The sequence below is a fragment of the Poecile atricapillus genome, chromosome 1 (genome assembly GCF_030490865.1).
Source record: "Poecile atricapillus isolate bPoeAtr1 chromosome 1, bPoeAtr1.hap1, whole genome shotgun sequence".
In the NCBI taxonomy this organism is placed as follows: domain Eukaryota; kingdom Metazoa; phylum Chordata; class Aves; order Passeriformes; family Paridae; genus Poecile; species Poecile atricapillus.
The window spans coordinates 175,025,414-175,049,029 of NC_081249.1; the positions used below are offsets into that span (position 1 = coordinate 175,025,414).

At 44.4% G+C, this 23,616-nt stretch overlaps 1 protein-coding gene across 1 annotated transcript in view; it reads left to right on the forward strand.

The window, feature by feature from the left end:
• Positions 1 to 715: 715 nt before the first annotated feature.
• The window catches only part of KCNH5 (potassium voltage-gated channel subfamily H member 5), a 148,429-nt gene continuing 125,528 nt past the window's right edge, over positions 716 to 23,616 (forward strand). The window contains exons 1-3 of the mRNA XM_058833832.1: positions 716 to 788; positions 13,486 to 13,609; positions 20,232 to 20,338. Of these exons, the coding sequence (XP_058689815.1) occupies positions 716 to 788; positions 13,486 to 13,609; positions 20,232 to 20,338 (304 nt within the window). The remainder of the gene's footprint in view (positions 789 to 13,485; positions 13,610 to 20,231; positions 20,339 to 23,616) is intronic.

Below are 23,616 nucleotides of genomic sequence, written 5' to 3' on the forward strand. Positions count from 1 at the left end.
GCCTCCTGTTGCCTCGCACGGAGAGAGGGGGGAATCCTCCAAGAAATGTCTTGATGGCTTCAGGCGAGGCTAGTGGCATTTAACACGTTACGCTGCACTTCGCGTTTATCTTTTGCGGCCAAAGTGCGGCCGCTTTCCAAGCATTCCCGAGTGTTTCCCCCCAACCTCTGAGGTGGGGGGGGGGGAACGAAAAAAACCCAAACAACCCCAAATCCCCAAAGAACAACCACAAACAAAGCAACGCAAAGTTGCAAAAGCCATGAGGGTTTTGCCTGAGTTTCGCTCAGGGTAGAACTTCGCAGGGTATCGGCGAAGCGGGGGATGCTCGGGGGATGCTCGGGGGACGCTCAGGGGATGCTCGGGGGATGCTCGGGGGATGCTCGGGGGGTGCTCGGTGACTCCTCGCCGTGTCGCCCCGCATCCTCCCCATCCTCTGGGGTGTCCGCCGTGCCCCCCCGTCCCCGGGCGTCCCCCGGCCCGGCGGGGCGGGCGCGCAGGCGCAGGGGGGGCGGGCGCGGCGCTGGCTGCGCGGAGCGCGGTGCGGCCCCAGACCGCGCTGCAGCCGCCGCGGGGGCGCCACTACCATGAGCGGCCGCGGCCGCCCCTGCGCGACTCACGGGCACCGGGCGCTGCCGCCGCCGCCGCCGCCGCCGCCGGCACCCCCCCGCCGCCGCCGCCGCCGCGCACCCCCGGCCCCCGAGCCCGGCGCTGCAGGATGCCGGGGGGCAAGAGAGGGCTGGTGGCACCGCAGAACACCTTCCTGGAGAACATCGTCCGGCGCTCCAGCGGTGAGAGATTTCCCCCGTCGCGCGTCCATCCGTCCATCCGCCCGTCCATCCGTCCCTCCGGCTTCTCGCCCCGGCGCCGCCGCCGCGCTGGTGGGTCCGTGCCAAAGCGGTGCCTTCAAGGAACGGGATCCGCTGGTCCCCGCCGGAGCATCCCCTCGCGGTCCTTACCCTGTCTCCCCGCACTTCTCACATCGCAATTGCTACCGCCGATTCGAACCTTTTTCTCTGAGACAATAAATTGTCATCCTCTCCGCTCATCGGGTCTTTTTTTTTTTTTTTTTCCCCTTTTCCTTGTTCTTTAGTTTTGTGATAATTAGGACTTGCAACTATTTCCGTCCAGGGGGTTCAAAGTTTTTTGCAATTTTGTGACACTTCAAAGTCTGTGGCGAAGGTGCCGGGAAAGCGGCGAGGGAGTGACTGTGGTTTGGATGGTGGTAATCCTGTGGCTGAGCAGATGGGTAAAGAACTGTCTGCAGCTGGTCATTTACGGCTCCTCCGTTAGGTGAATATTTACAGGGCTAGTTCAGGACTGTGTGGCATCCAGTTATTCCTTGCTGCCGGAGTTAATTTCAGCCTTTCTAGTGCAAAGCACCGATCAGGAGCACTGTACACAGCTCCATTAAAGTTACGATGTGTTTGCAGCTCAGTCTCTTTGGGTGTGCTGATGTAGATGATGCTTTAGGCAAGTCCTGTGCTAGTTAAATTCATTTTTTAATGTAGTTTTTGCACTGGCACGTATCTACTGAGTGTTTGCACAAATGTAGGAGAGCTCGGCTTTGGGTTTGCTGAAAGATAACTCCTTGGTCAGCCCGAGCTTAGGGTGACACTGCCATGGAGAAGCAGTGCTGTGCCAGTGTACACCTGGGGACAGGAGTGGGAAAGCTGAGCAGAGCAGAGCACTGAGAAGAGTTACCACATTTATATTAATCAAGACACCAATGGGTGGTGAAGTTATGCTGAAAAATGTTCCTTTCCACCTTTCCATATTGCACCAGTGCTGGATGTACCTCACAGTCACACCTGTGTGGTCCGGTGTGCTGGCTTGGAGTGGCTTTTGATGGCAGGTAGTGAATTGGGAATTCATGGACTTTCCTCATGAGCAGGAGTGGGATGAGGAGTTGGAATTTGTTTTAAAATGTTGTGTGTTAAAATGCCAGCTTTGAATTGAGCCGTTTTTGGGGGGCTTCCTCCCTCTCGTGTTGCCTCTGTCAGTTCTGTGCTCGGCACTCGCTCCCTGTCAAGCCCTGTAGCTGCACCATCTCCAAGAGCTGGTTTCCTGCAATAGTGTATTTATTTCCCAGAATATTAAATGCAGCATAATTAATAGGCATTTATATAGCACCTTCCCTCTGACAATTTCAGAGTGTTGGGTGGAATTTAATTACACTTCACGGCTCCTTGTGGAAGAGGACACAGAGAAGCTTTCTCAACCTGTTCATCAAACTGTGGCATAAACGGGGGCTTGGGGCATCACAGCTGATTTCCCTAGGTCATGCAGCATGTCAGCAGCAGGGCTGGGAGTGTGGTTTGGGAATGCCTTGGTTTTGTATCTAATTAAATCACACATCCTCCCTGGTGAAAGCTTAGTAAAGCTTTGAGGTACCAGAAACTGGAAAAGCTCAGAAGGCTTTCGAACATTATACTTTAAAAGCACGTATCCCCACCAGTTTTAAACCTGGTCTAATTTTAGGAGCATAAATCGTGCTGGTCTGGTCATTCTTTCTGCTTTTTCTGTGTCACTGATGATGTCTAAGCATGGTGCTAGCTAGAGAGGTAAATCTTCCCTGTTGGACACAAAGAGGAAAGTAGATTGGGAATTTGTATTTAACTCATGTAAGTTGTCAATGTTGTGAGCTGAAACATAATTTAGTTCTTATTTTTGTCATCCAGGACATAGCCTTATTTATCCTTTATAGATAGTAATTTTCATTGGATCCAGTACTGTTTAATCCAAACTTAATAGCATACAGTGGAGCAAATCTGGTTCAAGTATCTCCTGCCAGTGCTCTGTAGAAGACAAGGATTTGGTCTGCTGAGTGTCTGCTGGGTTTGTTTTTAGACTTGGATTCACCAAGTTCCAAGGGATTTTTCATTGACATTTTGTGGAACGGGATGAAGAAAAGACCGATGATTGTTTTTTAAAATACATCTTCAGCATTCCCCCCAAAAAAAGCCTTTCTGTCACCGTTCCTTGTTCAGGAACATTCTCCTTTGAGAATTGTCCTGTTTATGCAATCCCATTGCACTTCTTGATCATAAATCTTAACAACCAAGAGAAAGGTTGTAGGTACAGGTAATAACTTCTATTAGGGTATGGGTACTGCTGGAAAAAAATCAGGCAGGTATTTCAGCAGATAGGCTCTTCTTCAGGTGAAATAGAAGCAATGGCTTCAAAATGAAGTGTTGATGGAGACAAATTACTCAGAGTTACCAGAGATGGATCCTAATAACAAAATTTATAGACAAAATTGTAACAATTTTGAAACGTGGAAAGTCAGGACTGGGAACGGGTGTAGCGGGAACACGGTGTGCAGGTTTGGTGTGGTGTCTAAAAGCAATCATATATTGAATTTTCAGCATTTTTTTGGCACTTTAGGAGTGCCGTGAACCCTTCCTTTTTACCTCAGCTTTGGCTGCTCATCAAGTTAAAACTGTGGGAGAAGCACTCAGTGTGCAGCCATGAGCGAAGCACCAAGGAGCTGAGCAGAAAGGAATGGGGTGGCTGTGACCGGGCTGGCCATGAAATGGGGTGACCGTGGCTCTTTGCCCTCTCTGTTGGAGAGTGGGAGAGCTGGGCTGCCCTGCTGGATGCCCCTCTCCATGCCAGTGTGTTTGGGAAGGATGGAGCAGCTGTCAAAGCGATGGAGAAGTCCCACGGTGTCACCTCGCCTGGGGAACGTCTCTTTTGGAGACCACTTTACGCCTTGGAGCTTGTGAAGTGTTTTAAGTCAGTGCTGAACTTCAGTGTTTGGGCAGCATCACAGGCTGCAGGTGCTTCCCAAAGCACGGGGTGGTGCATGGCAGCCTCTGCTTTGCAGGGTCTTTGCCCTCACCACGGCTGAGCTCCACCTAAGGAGACCCAAAGCCCACGGGGAGCAGCGGGGTCTGTCCTCAGGGCTCTGTGGTTTGTAAAAGGGACAAGCAGACCTGTCTTCAGGGTAATCTCAGTGCACTCTCTCTGCAATCTTTTTTTTTTTTTTTTCCTTCTTTTAAAGCACAGTGGAAATACATTGAGGCTTATCTGAGGCTCACAAAGATTGATACGATCTCGCTACAGCCTTGGCTGTGCCCTAGATCTTAAGAACACCAGGTGTTTTGCTGAGCTGAAAGGTGTTTTGTAAGAGCACTGGGCTAAATCACGTTAAGGTGACTGTCTTTTAGTGCCATTAGTATTTGGGACGTTTAATAAGGACCATCCTAAGGGCAATGTTCTCTCCCAAGATGTTCTCAGCAGGCTGTGCCCGTTATTACTGATATTTTTGTTCACTTCTTCAGTGCATTCAGAGCTGCTACTGATACTGACCTGTGCTCAGCACTGTGAAAGTGCAGAGGGTACAGAATTGGGCAAGTGTCTAGATCAGGACTGGGATTTATGGACCGATCCCATGGGCAGTCATCCTGTGAGTTGAGCCATGCAAGTCTGTCTTGCCTTCACAAATTCTATCAGCAGGAAATTAAGTATATATTAATGGCATAATTTGCTTTTATGGTAGAATATGAATTTGTGGTAAGGGTGACTCTGGGGCTGGGCAGCAATCTGCAATAGAGACTGCTAACAGTTTGGAAGAGGGGATAAATTTAGTGAAAAATTGTATTTTGTCACTGGGATGAAATCTTAGCTCTAAGGTTTACATGGGAATTTCAGCATGAATTTTAATGAGGCTAGCATTTAATTCCTGGCATTTTTCAGCTTTATGCCAAGTTCCTAAAAAGCAGTTCCTTCACACAGACCTTTACACCCTGCTGGGTCCCTGTGAGTGATGGGTGAAAGGATCAGCCCTGTTCACAGGTGATTTTTGTCAAGGCAGGTTATATGGAAAGGGGATGGAAACAAGTGTCTCATCTGTAGCAATAAGACACTTTTTAAATTTTTATTCCACTGGTATTACAGAAAAAATAAACGTCTCATGTCTCTTCTGTTCTTACTAGCTCGTGTAGGGTTCCTGTCTTCCAGGCAGGGATGTGGGACATGATACACGTGGGCTTCTCCCATGTTTGTTTTAACAAACTGCATTTTCATCTGGCACCAATTAAATTACACATGCTGCAGACAGAAAGTTCTTTAAAGCAAAGTGCTTCAAGTTTAGTGCATGTCTGTCACTTGGGATCCTCTGAGAAAAACGCAGAGCTCAGCAGTTCCCTAAATCCCTGCATAAAAGCAGAAAGCACCGTGGGGTGAAAGTTTCCATCCTCCAGTTCAGCTCAGAAGTTAATGACGGGATGACTGAGGCTCTCATGTCATTAGGGCTTTCTTTGGCAATCGAAGGCACAGGGCTCCTTCTGCAGCTTCTGACGGCGCTTGCTGACACGTAAATCAATGCAAAGTGGATTTTTACACTGACAAGCATTACTAGATGACATATGTGAGGGGTTTGCTGTTGCAGACGCCCTGTTTTCCTTGCTTTTCAAGTGGGCTCGCTGAGAGCAGATGGATTAAGCATCTCTGACTGCTGCTGAAATTGGGGGAGTTCTGCATGGTCCAAAATATTTATTTTTACTTTAAAAAATAGTTATGGAAGCTCTGTGCCATTTTATTAATATAGAAACTTAAAGAATGCCATGTGGTTAGCAAAAGGAAAAGCTGGATTTCCTTGAGATCAGCTGCTTTGTGGTCTTATTTCCAATTGTGTCCCTTCCCTTCCCTTCCCTTCCCTTCCCTTCCCTTCCCTTCCCTTCCCTTCCCTTCCCTTCCCTTCCCTTCCCTTCCCTTCCCTTCCCTTCCCTTCCCTTCCCTTCCCTTCCCTTCCCTTCCCTTCCCTTCCCTTCCCTTCCCTTCCCTTCCCTTCCCTTCCCTTCCCTTCCCTTCCCTTCCCTTCCCTTCCCTTCCCTTCCCTTCCCTTCCCTTCCCTTCCCTTCCCTTCCCTTCCCTTCCCTTCCCTTCCCTTCCCTTCCCTTCCCTTCCCTTCCCTTCCCTTCCCTTCCCTTCCCTTCCCTTCCCTTCCCTTCCCTTCCCTTCCCTTCCCTTCCCTTCCCTTCCCTTCCCTTCCCTTCCCTTCCCTTCCCTTCCCTTCCCTTCCCTTCCCTTCCCTTCCCTTCCCTTCCCTTCCCTTCCCTTCCCTTCCCTTCCCTTCCCTTCCCATCCCATCCCATCCCATCCCATCCCATCCCATCCCATCCCATTTTTATTATTATATTTAATGTTCTCCTTATTTTTTTTCTTATCTTCCGTTCTGTGCTTGGTGGGAGAGGTATCCATCCTCTCTTTTTGGGGGAAATTTGAGCGCTTGCCACAAGAGGTCACTGCAAGAGTTGCTGCATTCCCAGGTTAATGTTGAAACCGGAGAGATGGAAAAAAATTAAATTGATTCTTTTTTTTTTTACATTTTTTGAGGAAACATTCAGGTTTTTTATTACAGTTGGAAGGAGTCCACAGCCAAAAAATAATGTCAGGAAGTGGAAATACATTTAATTAGCCTGTTTTGCAGGGTGCTGTCTGGTGGTGAAGTGGGATTTTAAGTTCCTCTCTTGGATAGCTGAAGAAAATAGGATTTTCTGATTTGATACCATTAAATAATAGAAGATTTTGGAGTTGGTACTCTAATAATCTGCTTTTCAGATAAAAAAAGGACAATACTTGTTTAACCAGCACGCTCAGGGGACTGGCTATTGTAGCTGCTGAGCCCTGGCATCCCAAGTGTCCGGGGCCTGGCTCCACAGCCAGGAGGGGCTCTGGGGTCGGTCCTGTTGAAAGCTTTGCTTCAGCCACTGGCACAGAGAGGAGGGCACAGGGGATGCAGTTGGTTTTCTGCCCAAACAGGTTTTTTTTTTGAGAAGCAGCCAGGCTCTGTGGAACTGCAGCCAGGACTCACTGCAGGCTCAGTGTTTGCAAGAGGAGCCCCGTGTTTGAAGAGCTCCTGTTCCCACAGTTTTCTCCTCTGGCAATGTGAAGGCAGCACTCTGACTGGTATAAAGGTGGAAGTCTGGATTCTGGCTCTCCCTGAGGGTGCCCGTGTGCCTTGAGTGAGAGCTACAGCATGCTCCAGTTTAAATTTAGTCTCAGTACATCTATGTTGTGTTCTGCGTAATTTTAATAGAGAGCAGATTCAGCAGTGGCATTTAGATGGTAACCAGGATAGGTGAGGGTTAGTTTAATTCTAGGAGAAATGGATGTGTGGGGGAGAAACTGTGATCAGAATTGTATGAAATGTAATTTTTCAGGTAATTCATAGAGATGCTCTCATGTCCTTCTTGCCTCAGAGCTCTTCCTGGGGTCAGTGATGTGTCACAGTAAAGCAGGGGCTGTTTGTGGGCTTCCACATTCCAAATGATTGCAGTTAATTTTATAAGTTTCAAGGAGGTAAATTTCAGGAAGACTCTAATTTTTCTTCTTGAGCTTGCTTGCTAAATTGCTGAAAGCTGCTGTGTTCCCAGCTGAGTGGCTTACATGTGGATTTAACATTTCAGCCAGTGCTGGATTATTCCTCTTCTGTTTTATTTGAGGAGCAGGTTTTTGGGGCAGGAAGTAGATAATTTCAGCATAGTGTGATGACACCTTGCTCTGGGTTTAGCCCTTGCTGCGTCTTCATAATATAAGTATTAAATAAAGACAACACTGGAACAGGAAGGTGACGTAAAGAGTCAGTCCTTTGAGAGATTTTTTTTTTTTCAGGAAAGTAACACTTAATGTACTGGGTAAATTGGATGACACTGATGTTTTGCATGCTTTAAAGACACTGGGGAAATGATAGCTTTGTTAGAAAACAGCACTGTGGGTTTACAGACAGGAGCACAAAGTGGAGGTTGCTGCTTTGAGAACAGAGATTTGTCTGCAGCCAGCCCCAGAGCTGGAGGGATGCTGGTGCCTGTTGAGGCAGATTTCAGAGGGCTGTGCCCTCCAAGAGGGCTTAGGATCTTCCTCTGTATTCCACGGGCACACAGCACATCTTGAGGACGTGGTTGGAGTCACCACAGACAACACTGGCTATTGTCAGGGCCAAGACTCGCTCAGGAAAGCTAAGAAAATTAAAAAAGAGAAGTTTCTTAGTACACCCTTCCTGAATACACCCACAGAGGAGCACCAGCAGTTTTCCAAGAAGCTCTGAACAAATCTGCAGCAATATGCTGACCCTGTGTAGTTTTGAGGAGAATCCACTGACAGCAGTTGAAGTGGTTTGGGGCTTTTATTTTAGCAAAAAAAAAAAAGGCAAATTCCAGATATTTCCCAGCCCCCATGAGGTCTGAGCTGCCTTTACTGTTCAGTGGAAGGGTGGTAGTTCTGAAGGACAGCTCTGTGTAAAACTGATAGAGGTAGGAATTTGTTCCTAGATGGAAATGCTGCTTCTTTTTGTTATTATAATCATTATTGTTGTTTGTGTTCTGCTACTACTTTATTTTCTTTGGAACATCTTTTCAGTGATGACCTTTCTAAAAAGGTCAGTTGCCAGTTTCCTTGAGAAGAGAGGGAATTCTCAAAAACAGTGATTTAAACAATTTTGGTTGCAAGTGGTACCCAAGCATACTTGAGAAAAAATGATTAGAGACAGTGTTTCTCACTTGGTTAAGCATATCTCCTGGAATGATTTAGCTGTTCTTGCTCTCCTGTCATTACATAACATGAATTTTGCACTGCTTTAGGCATTTTGTTAGTTAAAGAAATTGCTCGTACACTGTGGTCTTTTTATTTTGTTTTAATAACAAACACGAGGCTCAGCACCATGTTGAGTGCTAGCTGCTGCAAGATAGAGTAAGATTAAAGGCTTCTGCTCTACAGCATAGGCTGCCTTTATACAAAAGAGCCTTTTCACAAAATACAAGTGTGGCAACAGCAAATGCAGTGCCTTTTAAAAAGCTGTTTTCCTCAGTTGTTTTTTTCCAACCTGAAGTTTTGCTGACTGTATGCCTCTAATACCCTGTTCCCTTGCCATCAGCATTAAACCTTGAAAACAGGAGAGTTATGTTGGCTAATAAAAAGCCTTCTGCCTTTCTGAGAGGGATCTGGCTACTCTGAGACAGAGGAGTGTGCTGGCAGACCCTGCTTTCCTTTCAGACAGACACTGGTGTTTAGAGGTGTCCAGTCAAGGAGCATCCACAACCCACAGGGCTGTGATTTGGGGTCCCTACAGTGCATCAGAAAGGGGAGAGGGTGGAGAAGATGGTTGGTGGAGGCAATGACATCAAGACAAGCTTAGAAATAATGAAAATTGACCTTTTATCTGTAAGGAAATGGGAAGTGGATGTGTAGTTTCAGTGCATCGAAGAAACCCGAGAAGGATGAGCACACCACCAGAGATTTCGGGATAGTCATTGTGTGACTTTTGAAATTAGCTGCATGTAAGCATTTTCAGAGTACAAGATACCACACCATGGTCACCTGGATCCCAGTTTCCTGGAGTTTCACCACATGCTGGATCAGACCAGAGTCTGCCAGAGTTACTGTCCTGCTTTCAGCAGTGACCAGCATCTCACTGACCACTGGGGAAAGTCCCTGTAGAAAAATACTTGTGAGATTGGGAGGAGAGATTTTCATTTCTGGGCCACAGCACGGATATTGCACAAGTTTTAGTTTACAGCACCTTGATGTCAGCTGCATTTATGCCCTGCCCTTCATAACTTTGGCTATCCTTGGCAATCCCTGTTGTGATCTTTCAGTGAAGTTGTCACATAATTAAAGTAAATTCACGTGTTTCAGTGTAGGTGTAGTGGGTGGATTCAGTGATGCCCAGTTATTAGTGACTAAATTCTCTTAAGAAGCACTTATTATTGAGAATACCTCCAATAGAACATATTCTTTCAAAAGACTTGCTTGCAGAATATAGTTCTTGTGTGTATTGGATCTGACAGGAATATGGAGATCCTGGTGCTGGTGTCCTTTCCATGTCCATCACCCTGCTATTTCCAGACCTTTTGTTGGCTTTTCTTTTTCTTCTGAAGAAGGCACAAAACACCTCTTTTACCTGTTGTAGACTTGAGCAGGGAAGGAGAGGTTGCCTCCCCCATGAAGGGAGTCTGAACACCTCCATTCTTGGCTGCCCTGTGGCAACTGGAGATGGAGATAAAATGAGGTTTTTTCCAGCCCTTGTCTCTTACACCTGGTGAAGGCAGCCAGCTGGAAATTGGACAGAGTGGAACTTGCCACAGACTCATGGAAATCATAATCAAAGACACAACTGTGATGACTTTTCTAAGCCAGGAAATAATGAATCTGAACTGTATATAGGAGTACAAAAGTCAAGCATGCAGGTGGATTTAGTCCAGAAGTGTCTGTGGATCCATCTTCATTGGAGAGAACTGCAGAAATGGACTTTCAATGAGTAGTTAGTGGTGATAATAGAAAATCATATTTTATAAAATTATGGTCAGAAACAGAGAGGTTCTTTTAAAGTGTCCTGTCATTCAGTACACAGTTTAGATTTTTACAGCTGGCTATGGACTGGCTTGTGTAGAATTAAATCTGCCTGGAGTTATGATTTGTAACTGTAGAAATAGGGAAGAATTAATTGTGTCTTGGTTGAAGAAAATAACGACTCCTGATAAAATATAAGGTAGGTTAAATACAGAGAGTTCTGTGAATACTGAGATTTGGGTACCCAATAAAACTGAAGGGTCAGACACTGACCTGTTCTTCCTTCAATTTTATCAAGTTGCTCAGTGAGCACAGCATTAATGAAACGTGGATTCCTGTGGCTTTGTACCTGCAGTTGGATTTATTGGTCTCTAACAAGAGGCAAACATTGATTCAAGATTTTTCTTCAGCTGGAATTGGACACACACACACACACACACACATTGGTATTTATTGGTACACACACAGATATTGGTAGTGGATGGCAGTGCTGGGTTTGCAGTTGGGCTCAATCATTTTGGAGGTCTTTTCCAACCTAAAAGGTTCTGTGATTCATATTCCTGTGCTGAGCATGGATGAATGAGCTTTGCTTGCTTAGGAGACAAGAGTAAAAAAACATAAGTCAGTTAAGCAAAGGAAAATTCAAGGGAACAAAAGAAAACACCTTGTAATATCTGGTCAAGTTTCTAATGGGAATATTACAGATCTGATCTAACCTTAAAAATGAAAAATACTAATATCTACCAAGATGTTTCTAGTGTCTTTTTTACCTCAAATTTTATGGTATTTAAAAGAAAAACAAACCTACGACAATTTGTCAATAGCTTGGTTTTAAGTTTTGTCCCCTCCCAAGTTTCTTGTGGATTTTATCAATTTGGTGAATGCCTTATAAAATATTTTGAGAGCCTCAGGTGCAGAAAATGATAAAATCCATGGAAGACAACCATTAAATGCTATTTACCTGGCTGCCCCACATATCTTCTGCTGTGTGCTGTGTGTCCTGAAGCAGTGATGTGGTGGGAATATGCAGTTGAGTTCTGGATGGGGAGGCTGTGCAGGAGGGTTGTCTGCTTTTGGACTGTGGCCTCTGGGGAGCTCAGGGATGTGCAGAGCATCCCTGAGTGCATCACTGCCAGGCTGTGCTCTTTGTGACGAGATGTGTGAGCAGAATTTTGGCTAGAGACGGTTCTATAAAGACAATCTTTCCAAATTTAACCTGCAGCCTTGGGTTGTTTCCCTGTGGGATGGGAAATTCAGAGCTGCTGGTGCTCCCAGCACCTCCAGCTTTTGGAGTGTGGTGGTGATGGGGTGGCAGCCACGGGGAGAGCCCAGATTTGGGGAGCTGGGGGTGTCTCCCCCTTACCAGACTGGAGGTGCTGCTGCCTAATGACAAAAGGAAAAAACCTTGCAACAGTGTTAAAGTGGTAAGATAAATAGCAACTCCTTAATGGAAGCTTTCAGGTGCACAAATATCGCTCTGTGCACACATGAAAAAGGATTTACACAATTTTTATAAGGTTAATTAATTAGTATACCTAGCCAGTACATTCAATAGGAAATCAGTTACCCCGGTAACCCACCCTTGGGTCAGCCTTTTGGAGCCGGTCCTGGGGCTTCTTTGCCCTATTTTCTTGTTATATCTGTTAAGTTCTGGTGGAAAACAAAATATCATTATCAGAAATTCTCTCCTTAAGTATAAGATTAAACAGAATTTCAAGAAAGTGTTAGAAGAGGGGTTATCTTATTATGAGAAAGGGCAGGGAAAGTACTAGGAAGTATACAACTATTCAAAATCTACAAGCTTACAAATATATGAAAATATATAAAAAGCTAAAAAATCTCTGGGCATCAGTGGAGATGCAGGTGTGGGGGGAACACCAGTACAGTGGGATGAGCTCCAGCAAACCCTTTTGTTCCCAGAGGTTTAGGATGTCCCCTGAGCTGGGCTGAGTCCCAGCAGAAAGGGGCTGGTGGAATCCAGGGATATTTTATGTAATGTTCAGGCTTTAATCCATGTCTCCTGCTGTTTGTAGCGAGGGCATCTTCCTGTGGCCAGGAAAGCAAATTTTTAAAGTTGACGTTTAGGCTTCAAGAATATTTGTGGTGGGTCCAAATAAATGCCTTGAGCGTAAAAGTGTTAGATTTCACAAAATCTAGGCTTCTGTTTCTCCCATTGGTTGGCTTTTAAAATATTTTAAAATCTGCTTTTTTTGAAAATCCAATAATCTCCAGATTATTTTTTTTTTCTAAATTCATGCTTACAAAGAAAAAAGATACAAATGCTATTTTTTTAAGTACATGTTCCATATTCAATAGAATAGTATTTGCAGAGTGTACAATCCAGTCACAGTTATAAACACTCTGAGCAGGGCATGTGCAGCGTATGCAAACTCAGTGCCACTTTTATGTTAAAATCCATATGCACATGTGAGTAAATGTCTGTTGTTGTCATAACCATTTTTTGGCTATTATGAGGAAAATTTGTAAAAATAGCCTTTTTTCACCCCACAAGAACTGCTGAAAGGAACGTTTCCTATAATTTTTAAGCAGCAATGATTGTTAATAGTTATATTTTAATAGCTTTTTAGCACCAGTGAATAGGACCATATAGTTCCATAGCTGTAGTCAAAATGAAATTGAAAACTAACCATAAAAATAAAGAAAACACTGAAGATTACCATGGACTACAATTTTAAAACATCTGCTTTCCCCAGCGTCACCTGGCACTCTGTCACTCATCCCAGGGATTCTGGCTGTGTCCTGCAAAACAGACTCAGACCTGCCAGGAAATAAAAATTACTTCTCTCAAGCAAAAGAATCATTATCAACTTTGGGCAGGCATACAATTCAGCATTTAAAACTCAGTTTGCACGTTAGTTTAAAGTTGCTTTCAAGATATGTATAAAATAAAAATAGAACATGCTATCTTACCCAGATGTTGTGAATAAATGAATGCTGTCTAAATTGTTAAAGCATTGGGGCTTATATTGGTGTTTTGTGGTGTAGGAAGCTACTTGCATTACCTTGTTTGATCACAAATTCTTTTCAGATGTCCATTTGGATTTCCCTCTGAAATGTCAAGACAGAAGTTACTGTCACGGATAACTCTGCATCTGCTGTGTAACACGAGGAGGATTTCATTGTACTTTGCCACTGACAACAGCTCTTTCTTTCTTTTGCTCTTTGTCCTTTCAGAATCCAGTTTTTTGTTGGGAAATGCCCAGATTGTGGACTGGCCCGTAGTTTATAGTAATGACGGATTTTGTAAACTCTCTGGATACCACCGAGCTGACGTCATGCAGAAGAGTAGCACCTGCAGGTATGCCCGTTGCCTTTTTGCTGCCACTTGGTGCACTTGAAAACTTTTAATCTGTGTGAAGAATGGTGAGGGTTTGGGAGAAAGGGCTGAGGTAAGAAAGGCATTGTTTTGCAGATGTTGAAGTCTTAACACAGGCTTTAAATGAAACCGGCGACTTGTACAGAACATGGTAAAGCACCTTGAAATTTACCCTGGCTAATATTGGTGAGAATGTACTCTAGCTAATGATCCAGTAAAGAGAGTGGGGTTTTAAGTAATATAATTCAAAGGCACTTTTGCTAGATTGTTCTGAGTTCTGCTGTTACCATGCCAGGAGGCATTGAGCTCTTCTGTAGCCCACGCTGGCCCCTATTATTAAACATACACAGAGCCCAGTGATGCACAAAGTGCATCTTTACTCCCGAGAGAGTAATTAGGCTGCTGATATATTTACTCTAAGCATTGCAGCTTTATGGCTTTTCTCTTTTATTGGTGGTCTTTCAGGAGCGAGCAGCTGTGATTTGTGGCTGGATGTGCATCTGAGCCGTGCCTGCTGCATCCTTTAGAAAGAGATGCTTTTGGGGAAGGACTGGCTCCCTGCTGTGTGGAATGTGTGTGTGAGCAAAGCAAGCTAAGGACAGAGGCAAGAAGGGAGGGCTGAGATACGAGTTTGTGTAGGTTTTCTCTTTCTGCCTTCAGAGAGTGACCAATTCCAGGCACTGGGGACAGAGGATGGGATATCTGGAAGTGTTCAAGGCCAGGCTGGACAGAGCTTGGAGCAAGCTGGACTGGTGGAAGGTGTCCCTGCCCACGGCAGGGGCTTTGGATCTTTAAGGTCCCTTCCAACCCAAACCATTCTGTGATGATTCTGTGATCTACAGTGGTAATCTCTGGGAGATGCTGCTGCCATGCACTGGGGTGTGATGCTGCAGCTGGCAGGAGCAGGGTGGGCAGTGAGCCTGTCCCTGCATGGCAGTCACTGCTTCCTCCAGAAACCAACATGTGCTGGTGTGTGGTCCCTGCTCTCATCTGCAGGGATGAGGAGGAAGCAAGATCTAGGATTGCTCTGTGCAGCCGAATTTCCTCTCAGGGGCGAGAGGCAGGAGATGGGCACGTGGTGTTGGAATGAAATATTCATTCATACAGTAGAAACAGAGTCAATACACTCTGAGGGGCTGAACAAAACAGCCTGTTCACAGCTGCTCTGGAGATACACACACACTTTCCCCTTAGCTCTCTGCCATCCTCTATGTTGAATTGTCTGTGTTTGCTGTGAGCCAGTGCTTTCATAGCCTGTGCACATTAAAATAATTACAAATACAGAATGGCATTGTAGGAAATTGTTGAGGGAGGGAAAGTTCTGCGCTACCTGTCTGATAATGGTGTGCATGTGCTTCAAATATTGAGGGAACCAAAAGATTTGTTCCATCTGGCTGCTTATTGTGAACATGATAATCTCCTGTTACCATTTATAAGAATTCTGTTTTGAGCACATTCAAACAGCTCATTGAGGTGAATTGTACAAATTGAGGAGGAATTACTGTGGAAAATGGAATTGGTAGCAAAGATTTTTTTTTTTTCTTTCATCTTCATTCTGGACACCCACCTCTGGATTTTGAGGGGAGTCCTCTCTACACTCAGAGCATGAGCAACACTGTTGTGTCTGGCTCTTGGACAGGTTGGATGGGGCTTTGAGCAAACTGATCTGCTGAAAGGTGTCCTTGCCCATGGAAAGAGATGATCTGTAAGGTCCCTTCCAACCCAAACCATTCAGGGATTGTATGAGTCACATGTGCAGAGCGACATTTCTAACTTGTTAGGAGACATTCCAGATCTGTGAGAGCTGGACAGATTTTGGATGAAGTGAGAGCTGGACAGATTTGTAGCATAGGTAACATGGAACATGCAGCCTTCCAGAGCAGCTAGAGCTGCTCTCTGATGACAGGTATGGAGATGATTTGTCTTAAAGGCCAATGGTGCCTGCTTTAGACTACTCAGCAGAATGTCATTGAAGGGTATTTTTTAATATCTGGGGCTATTATTTACAGTATTTTCTGAGTCCGGCTCTCAGTCCAGTTTTTCTATGTTATGCCCAGATTATGTTACATTATATATAGAATTTTCTTTACATGCAGAGTTTTACTGCTCTAAGACAAGTGCTTTGGGCTAAGAGTGCTGTGGTGCTACCTCCTAATTGAAGGTTTTGGAAGGATCTGCTTTTGAATGTCAAAAATCCAACCAAATTAAATATACAGATACAAATGGTATAAATCTAGCCCCTGAATCAAATTGTTTTTATTCCTAATCATGAGTGTGATAAAGGACAATTTATAAATATTGCAAAGTTTGGTAAATTTGCTTCAGGCTGTAAGTGCCTCAAAATCATCTTCCAGCCATACTTTTCTCCTGGTAGTCCAGTGAAAATTCACTATATTCTCTTTTCCCATCCCCTACACTGGGACTGTTCACATGCCCTGTAGGTGTGGCACTCATGGACATAGTTTAGTGATGGATTTGTCAGTGTTGGGTTAGCAGTTGGATTTGATGATCTTAAAGGTCTTTCCCAACCTAAATAATTCTGTGGTTCTGTGATTTTAAGTCTCAGATGATCTTGCCTGATAGAGATCACAGGGAGGGGTGGATCAGCTGAAGGCACTGGAGGTGTGAAGGATTTTTATTCCAGCTCAGGCAATGAGTTACTCCTGTGACAGGCTGGTAATTCCTTTGGTTTTGCACTTCTCTCTTCTTTTTAATCAACAACAATATGCCCACTGGCAGGAAAATCACTTAGAAATCCCCCAGTATGAGTGCCAGTCTCCTTAGTTTCACAGGCATTATATAAAAAGCAGATTGTACATGGAAGTCAGGCTATATTGGGTGATGGGAGTTGATACGTGTTCTTCTGAGCTCACGTGGCACCCAGAATTGCATGTGTAGCTTGGGCTGATACATCAAATAATTGGTATAAGTGAGTGCTAAAATTAGGATTTTTAGGTGGAAGAACTTTTCATCTGCTGAGCCAGGAGGAATGGGGCATGTATGACTGAGATGCCTCTAACTTCCATTTAACCAAAATAAAGCCCTGCCTGGAGGTGTATCAGTAGGTCAGCCAGCATCCAGGAAAATCACTGATTTCGTGCCCAGTTGTACACAGATGTGATCATGTGTGTCTTCATGAGCATGTTGAAAGGACAGCTGTAAAACACTGAAATGCAGTTTATTGTCACAAGTTATATCAGTGTTTTCTAAACATTGCTGCTTATCAGCTAAGCTCTGTGATTTCATCATGCCTTTGGAAGAGCAGGCATCCTTTAATGGATCTACCCTGGCATTTGACACTTGGCATTCACTCCAGGCTTTGCTTTGCTTGCCTTTCCTTGCACATGAGATTTTCACAGCCACTGTTCCCACTGGAACATTTGCTCAGCATCTCTGCTCCGCCTTGTTTTGATTTACTGCCCTGACAGGTGGGATTAAAAAACAGTCTGCAAGGGAAATCCTGGCTCTAGTGAAGCTAATGGCAAAATTCCCACTGTGCTCAAAGAAATGGGATTATGTATGGTGGGTACAGCTGGATTTGAAAAAGGTTAGATTTGGTGCTGGGATGGCACCTCTGTGGCCTGATTTTTGTGTGTCCTTTCAGTGCCAAAGCTGTGCAAAGAAGCCCCACTGAGGATGCCCGTGGGCCCCATGAGCTGCACCTCAGAGTTGATGTCTGCCCTTCACCTTGCAGAGTTTTGAATCTATTGATGTGTAGCTGTACTTGCTGCTCCTCCTGGGCAGCTGTTTGTCTCTTGTAATTGATGCCCTGGCTGCTTTTGGATGGAGAGAGCTGTAAATTTGGTGTAGGGTTAGATGCCTTCTGTGCTTCACTTTTCCTCTGCCCTGGATAATTCCTCTTAAACAGCTGTTACTGCCCTGCAAACCCAGACCTGCCCTGATGCTGCTGCTCTGCATCCTGGCAAAGGACAGAAGAGCACAATGTGAAACCTCAGCTGAGGATTTTCTGTGCCAAGAGATGCTTTAAGAGGGAGGTGGGAGCCCAGGTGTCCTAAATGACAACTGGTCTGTTTTAAAGGTGGAGAAAATGTCTAAGATTGTGCCTCCTTCTGTGTATTTCAGCAAGTCTTGCTTCTCTTTGATAAGTGTGTTTTCTGTGTAGTAAAATTCCCAGTAGCAGAGTGGTTTTGATATTTATGCCTTGTATAGTTTGCACTCAAGGCATTTGACAAGCACTAAATGACAAAAAAAAAAGAGAAAGAAAAGGCAGAAAAAGACAGAGTGATTGACTAAAGAAATAGGAGTCCCTCCATGTGTACAAAATAGGACAGACTAAATTAAATTAAACTTGTGATAAGCAAAAATCTTATATAACTTGTGCAGTGAAAGGCTCTGAGGTTCCTTTGGTGCTGTTAAAAAATGCCTTCTGAAAAATGTTTTTATTGTTCCAGAAGCCTTTAAAATGTCTCTTTATGTGTGAATATAATATGAGATTTGAGCATTACAGGTTTACTGCAACAATAAGCTGCTTGTAATTTAAAACATAAAGTTGATTGATCATCTTCTGAAGCACTTACTGGTATCGTCCACCTCCCATCATCAAGTAGGATTTGTCATTTTAACACTAATTAATGACAACTTTCTCTATTATAAGTCATGTAAAATCAAGCACTTCGACAAATTCTTGCTATTTTTTTCTTTCAGGACTATGAGAAACATTGTTTTAAGTCTCAAGAAAACAAAAAAGAGAATTAAAAAAAGGCATGGATTAAAAAAAAAATTAAAAAATCAAACTCTTTTTGTTGTCATCTCATGTATAAATGTATGAAAGGTTATAGAGGTGGTTTGAAAACCAGCAGTAGGCTGTGTTCTGCGTGTCCTCGAGACAGCTGTGCATGTTAATGATAATCAGGACATTAATGAAGCCTCGTGCCTGGCTAAAACCATTTCCTGCTGTCAGCTGCTGTAGGGGCATCTCCTTTGCTGTCCCAAAGGTGACAGTCTTGCCATGCCATTTATAGGGTCACAGAACCATTTGGGGTGGGAAAGACCTCTGAGATCATCGAGAGCAGCCACTACCCCAGCACTGCCACCTTCACCACCAAGCCACGTTCCCAAGTGCCACATCCTCGTGTTTTCTGGACACTTCCAGGAGTGGCAATTCTGCAGCATTCCTGGGCAGCCTGTGCCAGTGCCTGACCACCCTTTCAGTGCTGTTTTTCCTAATATCCAGTCTAATCAATGTCTGTGCCTGTGTTACCAGTGAAGAGGCAGCTGTAGTGATGCTGAGATGTTGCAGCCACTCTGATGCCTCCATCACCCAGACCAGGCAGCAGCTTATTGTGGGAGCAGCTCCATTGCTTCCCTGGGCTGGCTGTGAAGAGAAAAGATTCATGGTCTGGCCTTCATTGAGTACTTTAATGCTTGCCGAGCCTCTAACCACTGTGTTGTTTTATTGTTTCTTTCAGAGCAGTAGACATAAAATAAATGTTTATTGAACCTTTGGAGGTCTGTTGATCAATAAGAGAAGCTGCACTGAAACCACACAGGCACTGATAGCTTTTCCCTTTCATATTCACAGTATTTTCTGTTGGAGGTTTCAGCTGAGGCTAAACTATTTGTGAAATAAGAGAAAGGGGGGGAAAAAAAAAATAAAGTCTGATCAATTAAAAGTATATTCATCCAAGCGTCTGAAAGCTTTTATCTGATGTTCCATTTTCTTTCAGTTCTGTAATTGGGAATTTGCACAGAGCAGCCTTCACTTATTTTTAATCCAGGGGAGAATGACAATAAAAGCCTGGCTGTTTCCTTACAAAGGTTGTCAAAAGTAAGGTCAGGGGGTTGGGTTTGCTTACACCAGCTGGAGGTCTGACCTGGAAAAGAATGCAAAGATGAGATGGTTAAGTGGCAAGAAATAGCAGAATTAAAATCACATTTTTATATTCTCAGCCTGGAGAGGGATGAGTCTCCAAAAACTTTTTAGTATTTTCCACTGAACTATTAAAGAAATGCGGTATACAGTAAGGAAAATGAGGATGAATTTGGTTGTTTGGTAGTAGTTTAGACATAGCTACACATTGCAGTCCTCACTGTTTAAATCCTACCTCTGTTTGTATTGGTATTTAGTAAAAGAATTCCAATTATCTTATTGTCCCAGATGCATCTTGACAAGATTAGATTTGCAGGCATTGGTTCAGCAAACAGGCTTTACCTGTAGTAGCTTACATCCCTCCTCCAGAAGGATTTTCAGGAGAATTGAGCAAAATTTGTGAGATTTTAGAGGTTTTGATCAATTCTCTCTGTTTTGACAGCAATACTGCCATGGCCTGCAACTGTGGTGATGATGGCTTCATAAGCCTTCAGCTCTTTTTTCTAACCATATATCCTTAAAGATATTCTCAGTAAAGCACTTAATGAAGCATTATGTTGGATTTATTTGCAGTCATTTACAGTAAGAAAGTGGTCATGGTTACTCGCTATTGTAGGTGTCCTTGTGACACACTATATATTTAAATGGAGTATAAATCATAATTAAACCTTGGTAAATGACAGTTCCTAGCATCTTCAATATTTTTGCTGTTAAAGGTGACTGTAACAATGTTGTTGCTTGTCTAGAAAAAAAAGACAATTTTTTTTTTTCCAGTTTTATGTATGGTGAACTGACAGACAAGAAGACCATTGAAAAAGTCAGACAGACTTTCGACAACTATGAGTCAAACTGCTTTGAAATTCTCCTCTACAAGAAGAACAGTAAGTATATATTTGTGTGTGGTGCTGGGAGTGATAAAGCATATTTAAAGCTTGTATTAGGCTGAGAAGAAATTTTCATTTTGACATATGAGTAAATTTGGGGCAAGATTTGGAGAAGAAGCAGGTATTTTGGTTGCCACAGCTCAGGAAGAGAGCTCTCTTTTCAGGCCAAGCATTCAGATTGCCAAGAATAGTAGTTGTTCCCTGCTGTCTCTAGTCTGACTCCTTCTTTCAAAAATATATTTAGTTTTGAGGATTGTTTCCCTGAAGGGAAACTGACTGGGTTTAGTGAAAGGAAATGCTGAATGAGGTTCCCCCACATCCCTCAGGAAACTCCCCCATGTCTCCACAAGTGAGAACCCAGGCCCTGGTTGCCGTGAGTGGCTGCTCCCGGCGGTGTCGAGATGCTCCGTGGTGTGTAAACCAACACGTACGAGCTCTGGGGAGAGTACTAAGCCTGGCACATAGCCCAGGGATTAGTGAGAAAACCAGGGACTTCAACAGCTCAGTGAGATTCAGGGTCTGTGTTCCTTCTTTCTTGGCACTGGGTTTGCAGGAAGTTGCCAGAACCAGAGATTTGCTTCATTTTGTCTTAACCACGAGCCATTCCAGTCACATTTACTGTCTGGACAGTGCTGGCTTGTGGACCTTAGAGCTCATTCTGAGCACAGCCCATGCTGTTGTGGGGCCTCACGCTGGACCTGTGCATGGTGGGCAGGTCTGCTGAGCTGGTGGTTGCAATTCCTGCTGTTGTCAGTGGAAATGCACGGCCTCCTTCACTAGCACAGACCATCTTCCCAACATAGAAAGCCAAAACTCAGATTAAACGTGCTCTAGAAAAGCTGGTTCCTCTACTCTGCACAGAATTAGTCCAGCTGACTGGGTTGGTGGCCAAGAGCAGTCCAAGACCAATCCTGATGGAGATGTTCTCCAGTTTGGCTTTCAGTGCCCTGTACTGGGTGTAGGTGATGTGGGCCTGGGCATCTTTCCCCTGGTCCACCTGCCTGGAGCCCAGAATCTGAGCTGTGCCTCCCCTGGGTGGGCTTTGATGCTGGCATGGGATTACCAGAGCTTTTCCCTGAATGCTGTGGCTGAGGGAAGGGAATGTTGTGCCTCAGGAAAGAGCTCCCTGTGCCTGACTGCCCCATTTCACTGCAAACTCACCTAAACCTGCCATGACATTGAAGGGAGCATCCTGGACACCTCCTCTTATGCTTTACCTCTGTTTTCCCTTTTTAGACTAAATCTTCCTGTGTGGGCACTAAAATAGCAGGAAATGCCTGTAGAATTCTCCAGTTCTGCCTGCATCAAGGCATTTTAGCCAACATGTTAATTAAAGAGAGAAGCCAGAGCAGCTCTGAAGTCCAGCTGTTCCTGCAGGTGCCCAGGGGAGCCCTCCAAATGACCTCTTTTTGGTTCCTAAGCATATGGATGTGTCTGTTCCACAGATTTTCTGCTTCTTTTCCCTTTTCCTGTGCAGGTCATCTGGATGGCCCCTCACATTCCTGGGACAGTCTCAGGTTGGGTATCTTTGCTGGTGGTGGTGCCCAGCACTGCCATGCCCTGTGTCCATCTTATTTCCAAAGTAGATCCCAGAGACTCGGTGCTCTACCCAACTCTGGCTTCTCTTAGTAAATGCTGGAGCAGCTCTTGCTCTAGAATGGGCCTGAATTAAATTCCTTTCTGTTTTATTTATGTATAAAGAGAGGAAAGTCTTCTCTTGGTGACTTTGCTGTAACAAGGCAGACACTTTTTGCTTTGGGTTGTGGGTTGTCTGCTGGAGCTTGATGATGCTGCAGAGATTTATTGAGCTGCAGCTGCCTTAATAAAATCTTCACCTTTGCCCAGATCTCCAAGCCGACACTTTCCATAAGTTTTGCAGGATTACAGAAGGGCTTTATGGAAAATTACTCAATATTACTCTCTGGGCTTGAGTCACTTCCCATCCATAACATCTGTTGTCAGCTTTCTTCATCACCCAAAGCCCAGAACCCAGAATGCTGACAGGCTCACCTCTTGGCTCCAGCTCAGCAGCTGGTGTGGTGTGCTCAGGGTTTGATTCCTTTTGCCATTGTCTGAGCCTTGTGGAAGATGGTCCTTCAAGACACTCCTGCTTATCCTCCAGGCTGAAAATTGGAGCAGAGAAGGAAATTAAGATTAGTTATCTGTTGGTATGAATGTACTTCTGCAGAGTGGAGGCGGTTACTCTGTGGAAGGGCTTGTGTTTATCACCTACATGAGGCTTGCAGTGCCTTCAGAGCACCCTCCCACCCACATTTTCAAACTGTAGGTCCAGGTGTGCTATGTATTTTTCATGATGTGGCACAAAGTGGGTTGTTTGTTTTTTGTTTTTTTTTTCTTTTACCCATTCCCTTTTGCTTTTGGCAGAGGAAGATTTTGAGGTTTTCAGGTTGTTTTCCCATCCTTCCTTGCTGTGTTAGAGATGATCTTTAAGATGTTCTCTGCAGCATCTGTTTGACTGCTGCCTCCACACCCACCCTTGGTGTTCTAACCCAGCTTGCAGGTTCCAGCTTCAAGACTTGAAAGCTTGTTACAACTCTCTTCTGCTTTGCTGCAGAATTCCCTTATTATATAGTCCTTACCTCTGCCCACACAACTATTCACCAACCACATTAGGCATGCCTGTTTACACATACACACATATATATATATATATATGCACACATACATATATATATGTATATATATATGTACATGCATGCCTCTCTCTATATATGCATATCTATATAGTAATACTCAGGAAACCTCTTTACCTGCTTTTCTTCATTTTATTGCTTCTACAGCAGTAGCTACCTTGCCTCTGTCTGATTTTTGTCAGCACTCTTGTACAGGGTGTTTTGCCTACTTGCTTTCATCTCAAAGGGTACCAATAGATTCCCAGGTGTAAGTTCAAGATGCTTCTCCAGAAAGCTGCAGCACTCTGTTTTAGCAGTTATGAAAAGTCTTTTGTCTTGGGTTAGCAACTGGGAATTAAGATAATCAAATAATCAGCATAATGGCTTTGGAATTATCACAGAAAAGCAGTCCCACATCTCTCCCACTTCTCCAGTTTACTGGTAGAGAGTTACTGGTTTAATCCAGGTTGAATTTCAATAAGCCCTTGTGGGTTTTAACCTTCCCCACAGTAGTCCCAGCCCAAATGGTTTTCTCTGCCCTCTGGGATCTGTGCTGCAGATCTGGCACAGCTCCCGGACCTGGAGCATCAGAGGAGATTTGAGGGGGCCAGCAGTGCCCCTGTGTGATAACAGTGGGCAAGA